A 12,738-nucleotide genomic window follows, 5' to 3' on the forward strand; every position below is an offset into this window, starting at 1 on the left:
AAAGCAAATGCATGGGACCAATTAATAACCCTAAATGGGATATTTATACATTGATCCCCAATGTGTGTGTCTTCTGTTGAGCAGGGCTTCTAGTTTTCACTAGTTTAATCAACCTTTATCAAACATGTTATCAGAATAAATGAAGTTAGTAAGGCACAAACAGTGATAGAAGTATGATAAAACTAATATTGGTTCTGACACTTGTTGATTTTAGAAGCTTTGAGAAATGTTTGCAAGGATCAGATTTTCAAAGGGAATGTTTAGATACGCTTCTGAAATCTTTGCCTCATTTTTTTACTTTTCAAATGGAAGTAATTCTTGCTTCCTAAAGGTTGATTTTCATTGAAGATGAGCAATGACAAAGAGCTTTGAACAGTATGTTAATGTGTAGTGCTTTCTCACTGAAGTAAAGATTTTTCTTGTAAGAATTCCATATAGTCTTTTAATCTGGTTTATTAACTACTGTCTGTAGTTATAATCAGTGTCATTTAAGTTGTGTTTAATAGCATAAACTAGAAACTGAAGAAATTTTAGAAAATCCTACTGCTATCTTTATTCATCCAGATGGGGCTATAAATAATTCCCTTTGTCACAAAAACTGTCTCTTAGAAAACTATTTGTTTTGTTCAGTAATAAGAAGGTACATGGATTGCAGTAACCCAACTAATACGTTTTTTGGCTTTTTGCAGCTTCTGATCACTATTGAAACTTTGCTTGTGTTTAACTTACTAAAGCACTGGAACTGTGCATTGTGTAACTGTGCTTTGATCAAGTCCAAGAAATGTGCCTTGTGTCAAACCAAAATGAGTTTTAAAATTACAACATGATTGTTAAGAGCTTCAGTTGTGTAATGGAACATCTTTAGCATAAGGTTTAACTTCAGCCAGAAAATACATACTGTAGGAGGACATACTTAATGTCTCAGTTGTTAGTCCTAGATGAAAAGCGAAGCATTGGTCCTTTGACAGTATGAACCTACTGAGCTGCCAGAAGAGAGAGGGTCTTAGGTGTTCCAAGTGCATGTGTGAATATTTGCAGAGTTAGGAAGCAGATGTGCAGCACCAACTGCTACTGGGGCTGAACATGCAAGTGAAAAGAAATTAGAAAATGAATGACTTTATCTTAGGTTTGGATTTTTTTTGACTTAAAGACATCGCATTGTAAGCACTTACTATTAAAATCCTAACAAAATGTTAAAGTAAGACTTCAAAATGTTTTCAGAATCATTAATCATATAATAGTTTTGGGCTGGAAGGGATCTCAAAGATCATCTAGTTCCAACCCCTCTGTCTGGGCAGGAACACCTCCCACTTCATCAGATTATTCAAAGCCACATTCAACCTGGCCTTGAACACTTCCAGGGACAGGGCATCCACAGCTTCCCTGGACAACCTGTTCTGTCTTGCCACCCTCACGATGAAGAATTTCTTCCTAATGTCTAACCTAAACCTACCCTCTTTGAGTCTGAAGCCATTGCCCCTTGTCCTATAATTGAGTCTAAATTGGTATTACTCCATTTTAAACTTGAGTAGTTTACTTCTATACTAAAAATGGATCTGAGGTTTTTACTTGAATTTCACCACAGTGTACTGAAAAAATATCCTTGTATTAAAGTATGCATAACCAACCAAGGCTTTTCTCAAGATCTGGCATGCTGGAAGGAGGACAAGTTATGGAAGCAGAGAAAAATCTGGTCTTCCAAAGTCCAGCATTGTATTTGAAGAATAATGACTTTCCAAGAGGAATAAGCAGATAGATTTTCATCTGCTTACCAGAACAGTTACGACTTCTGATCCTTATCTCTTCTCCTGTACCCAGTATAAAGTGAAAGACTAGCTTGTAGTTACTTGATCCAAAGTGCTGCAGCTTGGCCTCAATGGGTTATCTTAAAATCTAATTCGATATTCATCCTGTGGTGACCCTTTGGCACTTGCCTATGTAGGTGCAATTTAGAGATAACATCTTTGGTATTGATGTGCACAGAAGTTATCCCCCCTTGAGTGCTGTGTCTGTTGTCAGGTTCTTAAATGTGGAATTGGGAGATGTCAGGCTTCAAATCTTTAAATCTGATTCTTCCAATAAGTTTAAGCCAGAATGACAGGCAGAATGAGTAGTCCTTCTAAAGTTTAAGCAAGTGTTAGTTGCTTGCATATTTTGCCCTGTAATGTTCACAAAAGTAAATATTTTTTATGGATCTTGTAATATCAAGAACGACAATCTTGGTAATGCTTCTTGGGTTAGACTACTCTTTTACAGCTGCCTTCATTCATGTTAGTTCTGCAATATCCTAAAACTCTTGCTTCTGTGCTTACAAATTTTAGATTAAAGCAAGCAGCTACTGGAAACTTATTGCTCATAGGGCTAATAGTTTCATGGTTTGGATGAAAATATGCCTCTGTTAAATAACCACGCACAGCATTATTTTTTCTTTGCCTTAAAATTTGGAAGAAACACTGTATGAGTGGCCCTTCATTACAAAAACAAAACAAAAATCTTAGTTTCCTTATAGCCTTGAACTTTATTCTTTTAAGGCACTCCAAGGAAGAATAGCTCTTCAGACACAAGGCACTTTCCTTGGTTTTGTTTCTTTTTTTTTTTTTCTTTTGGTTTTGTTTTGTTTTGTTTTCCAGTTAAGTTTGCTTTTGTTGTCGTGTTTTGTCCTACTTTGTTTTACGTTGTGGGTTGCTAGGACCTGGATAAGACCCAGGAAGACTTACTGAAACACCAGGCTAGCATTAGTGAGCTCAAGCGCAATTTCATGGAATCCACACCTGAACCTCGCCCAAATGAGTGGGAAAAGCGCCGTATCACACCTCTGTCCCTCCAGACACAAGGGGTATGTCACTGCAGACCTTGTCCGCGTGTGTTTCTGTACAACCCTTTATGTAGTATGGTAAATGCATCTTGTCCTTTAGTTAACACTTCCTTGCCTAATGTAGTATTTGTGCTAAGTGTCCATTAACTGTTTACCATTTACCATTGGACCTGACTTTCAATAATGGATTGTATATCTTCTACAAGAACCAAACTGGAACAACTGGCAAAAATTGAGACGAGGGCAGTGTTTTTCTGTGTGTTAAGGACAGCTTAAATTTCACTCTGATTTACTCAGATTGATGGAGATAACTTCAGTGATGGTAGAACTTTTTCCTCCTTTTCCCTCTCTTTAATTCTGCATAGAGAACTTGTGCATAAACACATGCACAGCCTGTGTGTTGTTCCAGAAGGACCTTACATGATTAGTTAATTTACAGTGTTGACTAATTTGGGATATATAAAATTTACTTGCCATAATCTCCAAAGTCTGTAAAATGAATGTATCTGCTTTTTCTCTTTACCTCCTTCCTGACTGAACCTTAAAACAAAAGTTGCAAAACAATTTTCTACAGATATCATCCTGAATGCTTGTGGCAAGAAAAATACCCAAGTAAATTTAAATTCCTGTTGTGAAAGTTCTAGTTTTATGAGGAGTTATTTGCTATTTGTTTTATAGAGAAGCGCAAATCAGTCTTCAAAAGCAAACAATTATCCTCTGTTATTATCGTTTTCTTTGACCATTGTCCCTACCCTTCCCCACGTTAAATGTATTGTTGTCCTATCCCATTAAGTTCTTAAATATTCTCTTCAGTCCTCAGAGAGGCAAGCTTTCAACTAAGCTTGCTTGATGCTACCAAATTATTTTTTTTTATAAGACATTGTTTCAATGAGATGCTTAACCAATCTGAAATGTATGTGCATACAGATATACAGTCATTTTTTAAATGACTATTTTCTTTTTGCTTACTGGCAAGAAATTATTTCTCAAATTTCTGACTATTTCTACCCATTGTGGTTTATATATAGGTACAAATGTTGGTCAAATTTTCAAATGTCCATGAGACACTGGTTCAGTGAAGAGCTATAAATGTCTTTTTTGTTAAAATAGGCATTAATGTAGAAGTTTAACTTTGTGTGGTTGTGTGTATTTTCTGTGTTGATTTTTTTTTGTATTGAAGTTGAGGCCCCACCGAGTTTTTTTTAATCTCTATAATAGGTGGGTTTTTTTCCTCCTTTAGTATGTTCTGTCACTTTCAGATGGTTTGGTTTTGTGTTTATGTATAGTGTGTGTCTGTGTCATTGCTTGTTGATTTACATTGGTTTTATAAAATGAAAACCAAATAGAAAAAAGGAGACCACATTTTCCAAGTGAAAACGCTGCCTGGGAAGGAGAAGCAATGGACTGCAATGGCATGGATTGCTGAAGCAAAACCAGAGGAAACCGATAAGGTGGCTGCCCTGAAACCTACTGCCTTTTTGCTGTATCTGTGGGCTAGCTTTGGCACTTCTTTCTTTTTCTTTTTTTTCCATGATGGAGATATTTCTTTAAGCCAGTGCTGCAAGGAGGTAGTTGAGTTGTAAACCAGATCTGTGTGTATATATACACCCATATGTATGAATGCCAGCAACATTCTGCTTGAACACCAGTCTAGTTGTGAATGGCTGCTATTTGGAAAAAAAAAAATAAAATCCAGCATTTTTTTTCTCTGGAAAACTATGTATTTTTCATGACTAGGATGACCACAGAACATGTTTCTATTCCAAATGGAATTAATAGTTTAATAGTTACTTGACACTTCACACAAACTTTGTTTTCCGTGTTCACTATGTAATCATTCAAATCAGTAATGCTGTAGAAGCAACTTGGTTCTGAGTTTCTCCATGCTTCTGTACGTCTTTTCTCATTCAGGAAATGAGGGAAGTTTTCTCCCCTATAAGCTGGTTTAACCTCTGCGCAATTAAAAGCACTACATAACTGGTGGGACTACTAGCAGTGTGATCGTGATAACAGGTAGCAATTGTGATGTTGCTTTTTTTACATCACTTTCTGGACTGTTTCCACCACCTAGGAAATGAGATGAAAGGTTTATGTAAAGCTGTCAGTCCTGTTTCAGTAACATATATAAATACAAGTTTTGAGAAACTGTATTTCTGTCCCAAAGTATTTGTTGGTAGACAGAGATGGTAGAGAAGTTTGTGTTCAAGTATTTTGTTACCCCCAATTTATAAACTTGCTGGTATTAGTAGAAAAATACATTACTCAGTCCTATTGCTGGACTGCTTTTTTCCTTGCCTGTCTTTTAGGATAGTTGGATGAGAATAAGGCAGGGACATTACTGCTTGTATTCTTCCTTTTCTTTCTTCTTTTGCTCCAGTGAAAATACTGGCAAATATGTTATTTTCTGTGTATGAGAAATGTTATTTTGGGTGCATCTAGTTTGTGCCAAAGTACTTCTGTATCACCATACTCCCACAAATGCACAGCATCTGTGACTTAATTATAACAGAAAATGTGACACGTTGATATGTGTCACAAATAAGTATGTGAAATGTTATGAATACCCACTATATTTTATTTTTTTACCCACTCCCTGTCCCCAGTGCTTGTGAACAGTGTTTCATATTAATGTATATGATTATGTACCAGAAGGAATTTGCCAGGAATTTAAACATCTTCACAGGCTTACACATTATTATAACTACAGTAATTCAATGAACCATGCCAATTCTGCCTATACATTTAATAATTTCCACTAAATGCTTCATCAAGCAACAGGGGTTACATTATCAAGCAAATTGTGTGATTGGGCTTTTTCTTTCAAAAACTTAGAAGACCTAAATATTTCAAAGTGGTAAAATGCAAAAAGATTGGTGGTAGTGGTGGTGGTGGTGGTGCCTGTCTTTAATTATAAACTTGTGTGGAGAGGGTGAGAGGCACAAAATACAAAGAATTCAGGCCCCTCCCCTTTCTTTTTAAATTTTCTTACTGCTTTGGGTGGTTAGAAAATGTAGTACCAGAAAAGGAGTATCATGAACATGTTTGTCTTTTCATGTAGTCTCTTGATAGACGAACATTTAATGGGTGTGGTAAACTAGGGAAAGAAACTTGGGGTGAGGAACACATTGCCATGATGGATACTGGATGTTGCATGAGGCCAGATTCAATAACTTGTATTCACATTACATTTTCTTTGTCACCTTCAAAATATACTTCAAATTTTTTGTAGGCAAAAAAAAAATACAGGGACTCTTTTTCTTTTCCTTCTCTGTTTTTCTGCATGCCATATGTGTTCTAGTGTATGCACAGCAGCATGATGTGACTCGATGTCGATTCAGATTCTACATGGCTACTCACACAGCGAGTGTGTGTGGGCTGCAGCTGTCTGCATGGCACCTTGGCTTTCCCTGGCCTCTGCTTCTGCCCTGATTCTCTGTGGTACCTTTTTCTAAGACAGAAATGTATCTTACTGAATGTTGTCAGAATGTGTGTTCTGTCCATGTTAGGTGTTTGTTATATTATTGGCTCTTTACCTATTATTACGGGTAACTAAATGCAAGAGTTCATGGAAGGAAAATAGGAATAAAGAAATTTAGCCTTTTTAGAGGCTTGTACCCACATTAATTTTAAATACTTGATTTACCATATAGATTTACAGACCAGACTATGAACCTAATTTATGCTTTAAAGCAATGTGTGCTTTTCTATATTTTTGAATAAAGTTAAGTTTTCCCACTAGAATGAGAAATAAGTTTTGAAAATAGCTGATTTAATATAAATGAGTTTGCTTAGGTTATTTAAGCATTTGGAAAACACATATATAGCATATATTATGAAGAAATTATTTTCTTACAGCATTGTGGGTATGTAGTGTTGAAAGCGAATGTATTTGACTCCGTACCCTGATGCTCTAAGCCCACTAGGCATTAGATGATGTTAAAATTGAATTTTAAAAGGGAAACATCCCAATAGTGAGCACTTCATTACTGCCTAAGTAAACTGCTCTGTTTGGAAAATCCGTGGAAATGTTAATGTGTTTTACTTTCTGTCGTGTGCTGTGCGTGGTGGAGCGATGCAGCGCTAAGAGTGGCTGTGCTGCGGTGACAGCAGCCTGCTCGGTCCTGTCCCCTCACCCCGCCTGACGGGCCGTGCCTTCCTGCACCCTCTCCCCGCAGACTCCTCCTCTTTCTCACCTCTCTCTCTTGCCCAGCCTTTTCTTTGTAGGTCGCTGCCGCTCCGTCCGTCGCTGTTTAACTCTGTCCTTTCCCTTTCCCGCCTCATCTAGAGCCTAGAAGAGGAGATAACGTCCATTTTATTTAGCAAGGCGGCCTTTGGCGCCAGCCCGAGGCCAGCAGAGGGCGCTGCAGGGGAGGACACCGCCGGCACCGCACCGCCCCCACAGGTGCTTCCCCCGCACACACCCCCGGACACACACCCCCCACCCCCCCACACACACACCCCCGCCACAGACACCCCCCCACCCCCCCACACACACCCCCCCGCCACAGACACCCCCCCACACACCCCCCCCCCCCCTCCCCACACACACACCCCCAGTCTCACAGGGAGGTGGGTGCGATGCCGGAGGGCTGGCCGGCAGCTTGCTGCTTGTGTGCCAGGGCCGGTAAGCTGGTCGCTTGTCTTAGAGGGGAGGAAAAATCCAGCTAGAGCGCTTAGTTCTCTTCTTGCATCGCTCAAGAAGCATTAATTGGTGTTTGTGTAAGCTTCACCAGGAGTGCTGGCTTACACTTCGTAGGTGCTTTGCTTGGTGAACAGCAGTAAAAGCTAGGATTAAGTCACAGATGATGTGTTGATTTTTGTGTTCTTACCGTTTGAGCTTGAATTTGGCTGCAAACCATTTACTAAAAATATGTTAGATCAAAAAACTACCTAATACATAATTTACAGTGGGCTTTCTGCGATACCCATCACAGATCATTTTGTTACGGAACAAATACTAATCTAACTGCTTTAATCTCATAATTTTGGCTCCAAGCTGAATCCTAATGAGACCATCTTGGTAATAATAAATTGCTGTTTTGACAACATACAATCCTAATTGGTTTCTTTCTGTTACCTCTTAAGTTTCATGAAGTAACAGACGAAAGATGAGCAAGTAATGTAATCTTACAATAGTATTTATTTTTGTGTGTGTTATGATAAACTGGTAGTAGAATGCTAAATAGTTGTGTTGGGTTTTTTTACTTTCCCTTAATATTATTTATTCTTCATTTCTGATTTAACTGAGAGAAATAACTGCCTCAGTAACATGACTGGCCAGTGCATTCATGCTTTTTTTTTCAGTCTTGCATAATTAAATTCTTATCCCAATTAATAATGTCCATAATTCTTACCTGCTTTTGAATGCAATGGTGAAGTGGAGGGAGGGGAGCACAGTTCTATGTGAGTCTTGCAGTGACTGCACAGTATTTGTCTAGAATCATGTATATATGTTCTTGAAGCTTGCATGGAGGATGTTACACTGTTGAAAAGGGTTATGCACTGATTTTTGTCCTCTGATTGCTTTTTGTTTCACAGAGACATGCTGCCAGAGCAGAAGGGCCTTGTACTGGAGTCAGCGATGCTGATAAGGTTCTACTGCTTTTTCCGTAGTTAAATTTGGCTCTAACTTTTCCAATCCATCTTCATTCTTTCTTTCCTTCCTTTTTCAGTTAACCATCACAATCATCTTTTGTCTTCTACATGACATGAACAGCCATCAGCTAATTTTGTTTCCGTCATTTTAATTTATTCATATACTCTACTTTTGTTTTTCCTCATCCATGTTTTTTGTGCAGAGTTCACATGAGACTCTGGACATAGTGGAGGAGAAGAAGCAGGCAGAGGTTGGGATAGAAGAAACACTAGTCGTAGACGAAACCAACAAAGGGAAAATGCAAGTTGCCACTGATGCTGGGGAAACATGTAAGGTGGATCACCCGTCAAAAAAGGACTCTTCATCATTGCCATCAGATAGTAGCAGCAGCAGCAGTAGTAGTGAGAGTGAGGATGAAGAGGTGGGAGAATACCAGCCACATCATAGGGCAATTGAGGAAGTCATCAGGGAAGAACAGGAAGAAGAGGAAGATGTGAAAAGGGAAGAATGTGAAGAAAAAAGGCAACCTGTGGAAGCCACGCCAGAAGGCAGTAAACTAAATGTACCAGTTGAGCACACACAAGTTAAAGCTGAAGATTTGCTCCAGAAAAATGTAGTTACCATAGCTACAGAAGAGAAGAATTTGTCAGAGGAAATTAAGCAGGATTTAGGTGAAGAAAAAGAGGAAGAACAGCTCAAACTCAATGGAGATGTGTCTCATGTTGACATTGATGTTGCACCAGAAATAATTTGTTGTTCTGAGGTAAATGGTAGAGCAGTTTGACAACTAGATTAAGCAGATATATCTCTTGGGGTGAAAATATACCTGCCTTTCTTCTTCTCCTATTCCTCCAGCTCTTCAGACATCCAACAAGTTTCAGATCATTTGGAAGGGGAAACCATTGATGAGCAGTGAAATTCTGTCTCCTTCAATTATGGTTTCTGACTTTTTGCTAGAACTGAGTGAGAATCACCAGTAAGGCAAACCTTCCGAAGAGTGACATCTTCCTTTTTATCTCCCCTTAATTTTATACGCACATACATAAAGTATATTATTTACATGTTTCCAATGTTTTAAGTCTTGTCTTGTCTATTTGTCAATTGTTTTTGACGTCCATGACATGTAATTGTGATTGGAAAACTACTGCCAATTGAAATTAGAAAACGCTCATCACAATTTTTTATTCCTTTACCCTCTGCCCCCTCCCCCCCCCCCATTACTCACTGCTTTTGTTGCACTTTTTTTTTTCCCTTTTAAAAAAATGTTATAAATTTATAGACTAGAATAAGTGTGGCTAGACATTGCATAACTGAAAGCACTGCATTGTAAAGTGATGAGGCACATGCTACAATCTTACTATGAAGGCTTCTAGTGCAGTAGGTATTTAGGGAGGCATGCATGGGTTACTGTCCCAATCAGTTGTTTTAAGCCAGCAAGCAAGGTTGAAGGGTTCATTACTGGGAAGACTTTGTAAGGAAACAGGGAAAAAATTAAACACAAGGATTCATCTCTGTAAAGTTGGCATCATCTGCTGAGTTTTTCAACAATTGGGTGACCTTTTTTTTAGTTATGTACCTGCTTATTCTTGTAATGGTGGCAATTTATTTTTTTTATTTGCACTTAAATCCAAACAATTTACCCTTTTTCTTTTGTTGTCTTTTGCATACACAGGTGGTCTGATTAGTGATGTGAAAGAATTATTTTATAAGACCTTTAGAATTTGCAGGCACCCACACTCCCTAAAAACATAGCTAGTCTGGAGGAAGGGGAAAAGGGCTGCTATGTGTGCAAGTGTGTGTGAGGGAAAGAAAGACTTTTGTTAGTGACTCGGTTTTCTTTCCTTTTTTTCCTGGCATTCCCCTTCATGTGCATGTCTAGATGCAGTATATATTAAAAAGTTAAACTTTTGCCTAATTTTTTTGGAATTTCTAGTCCTTATTGGCAATTTGAGTGATGATAGGTATTTCCCCAGATTAATCCTAATATGCAGCTTGTCCACCTGAGTTAGCTATGAGCTTCTTTATGCAAACTAAGATTTTATATATATATATTTTATATATTTATAATTTTATATATATATATATATATATATAAAAAAATTTTAGGAGTTAGCAGTTGCCCTCCGTGATATGTTCTGTTGGCTGGAACACAGAATTTTGGCAAGGTTATTGGGAGCTTAAATTTTCCTATGTTATGTAGATATTATTGGGCTGGTGTATTAGTCTTCATTTCACTTTGCTTATTTATTGCATGCTTTTTGATTGGGAAAACAGACGAATATTTATCTAACTATTACATTTTTCTTGAGTTCTTGGCTGTGTTTGCTTGGTCCACTTTACAAACCTTCTTCTGTCTTTTCAATTGATGGGTTATTTCTTGCACCACAGCCTCCAGTAGTGAAAACAGAGATGGTAACCATTTCAGATGCCACACAGAGAACTGAAATCTCCACTAAAGAAGTTCCAATTGTTCAAACAGAAACTAAAACTATCACATACGAATCTCCACAGGTATGTTGGCTGGGTTATTGTATTGTTTACAAGCTGTTTTTTATTCCAGTTACTTGTAGGTCAAAATGTCAAAAAAATGCTTTTCAAAAACCTGTACTTTTTCTAGCAACTAAGTGCACTTTGGCTATTAATTAGGTAAGTGAAGTGTGTGTAGACAAAGCATCTTTACTTATAAAGTTCTAAGTGTTGGAGTTTTTCTAAAAAAGGGCTTAGTTGCTGTTTGCAAACATATAAATCAGATTTAGTTTTGGAAACTTGATTAAAATATCTCATTGCTTCTGAAAGGAACTTGTGACTTTGATCATAAACATTCCACAAAGGTAAAGTGTAATGACAATCTTACATGACTTGTTAAAGTTTCATGTTTTCTGTTTAGATTTCCGTTCTAGCTGAACTAAAAAGTGCTTAGTAAGAAAACCAGCCTTTTCTCCTCTGTAAACAAAGCTTTTAAGTGTCAAAATACAAAAGTACTAGTTTTTTTTCCTTACAGTTTGATGGCAGTCCTGGTGGTGATGCTGGCATGCTGCTGAGTGCACAGACAATTACGTCGGAGTCCATTTCTACTACCACAACTACACATATCACAAAGGTAAAACGTAATAATGTGTCTCTGAACTAAAAAAACTCCACAGACCCTCAAAATAAAGTCTCATGAAGTGAAGTTTCTCATATACCTGTTAATTTATTGAAGAAAGCTGACTTGAAATGGATTGAGTTCATTCCAGGCATGTGTGAGAATTAATCTTTTTCTGTACACAGGTTTTGAACAGAGATCCTAATGAATAAGCAGGAATATCTGGGAACAGGACAGGAAAAGGGTAGCTTTTTAGTACTTCGTGGAAGTCTTATTTCTGTGTTTGACAAATGAGTATGTACCTAATTTTTTAAAGTTTCAGTCCTGTCATCACTCACTGATGCCTTGCAGAATCTCTCTAATGTAACTGATTTGTCTGAGGTCTGCAGGAACCTTGCTAATGGCATCATTACAAGGATGAACTGAAATAATGTTTTTTCAGCCTTAGTCTTGATGAGGAGGAGGCTTGTGACTAGTGGAGTCCCTCAGGGGTCGGTACTGGGACCGGTGTTGTTCAATATCTTCATCAACGACCTGGATGAGGGCACAGAATGTACCCTCAGCAAGTTTGCTGATGACACCAAGCTGGGAGGAGTGGCTGACACACCAGAAGGCTGTGCTGCCATTCAGAGAGACTTAGACAGGCTGGAGACTTGGGCAGGGAAAAACCTGATGAAGTTTAACAAGAGCAAGTGTAGAGTTTTGCATTTGGGGAAGAAAAACGCCATGCACCAGTACAGGTTGGGGGCTGACCTGCTGGAGAGCAGTGTAGGTGAAAGGGACCTGGGGGTCATGGTAGACAGGAGGATGACCATGAGTCAGCAGTGTGCCCTTGTGGCTAAGAAGGCCAATGGCATCCTGGGGTGTATTAGAAAGGGTGTGGTTAGTAGGTCAAGAGAGGTTCTCCTCCCCCTCTATTGTGCATTGGTGAGGCCACATCTGGAATATTGTGTCCAGTTCTGGGCCCCTCAGTTCAAGAAGGACAGGGAAGTGCTTGAAAGAGTCCAGCGCAGAGCCACAAAGATGATTAAGGGAGTGGAACATCTCCCTTATGAGGAAAGGCTGAGGGAGCTGGGTCTCTTTAGTTTGGAGAAAAGGAGACTGAGGGGGGACCTCATCAATGTTTACAAATATGTAAAGGGTGAGTGTCAAGACGATGGAGTTAAGCTTTTTTCAGTGAAGACCAGTGATAGGACAAGGAGTAATGGATACAAGTTGGAGCATAGGAGGTTTAAGATGAAT

At 38.5% G+C, this 12,738-nt stretch overlaps 1 protein-coding gene across 17 annotated transcripts in view; it reads left to right on the plus strand.

The window, feature by feature from the left end:
• EPB41L2 (erythrocyte membrane protein band 4.1 like 2) overlaps positions 1 to 12,738 on the plus strand; it is a 112,310-nt gene that overhangs the window by 90,511 nt on the left and 9,061 nt on the right. For 7 of the 17 annotated variants that reach the window (XM_051615537.1, XM_051615541.1, XM_051615536.1 and 4 more), the window contains 7 exons: positions 2,690 to 2,836; positions 4,162 to 4,266; positions 7,101 to 7,217; positions 8,354 to 8,407; positions 8,614 to 9,174; positions 10,800 to 10,922; positions 11,413 to 11,511. In XM_051615537.1, coding sequence (XP_051471497.1) covers positions 2,690 to 2,836; positions 4,162 to 4,266; positions 7,101 to 7,217; positions 8,354 to 8,407; positions 8,614 to 9,174; positions 10,800 to 10,922; positions 11,413 to 11,511 — 1,206 coding nt within the window. The remainder of the gene's footprint in view (positions 1 to 2,689; positions 2,837 to 4,161; positions 4,267 to 7,100; positions 7,218 to 8,353; positions 8,408 to 8,613; positions 9,175 to 10,799; positions 10,923 to 11,412; positions 11,512 to 12,738) is intronic. The other 10 variants (XM_051615548.1, XM_051615549.1, XM_051615552.1 and 7 more) reach the window with 9 other exon arrangements.

Source organism: Apus apus, chromosome 3 (genome assembly GCF_020740795.1).
Source record: "Apus apus isolate bApuApu2 chromosome 3, bApuApu2.pri.cur, whole genome shotgun sequence".
NCBI lineage: Eukaryota > Metazoa > Chordata > Aves > Apodiformes > Apodidae > Apus > Apus apus.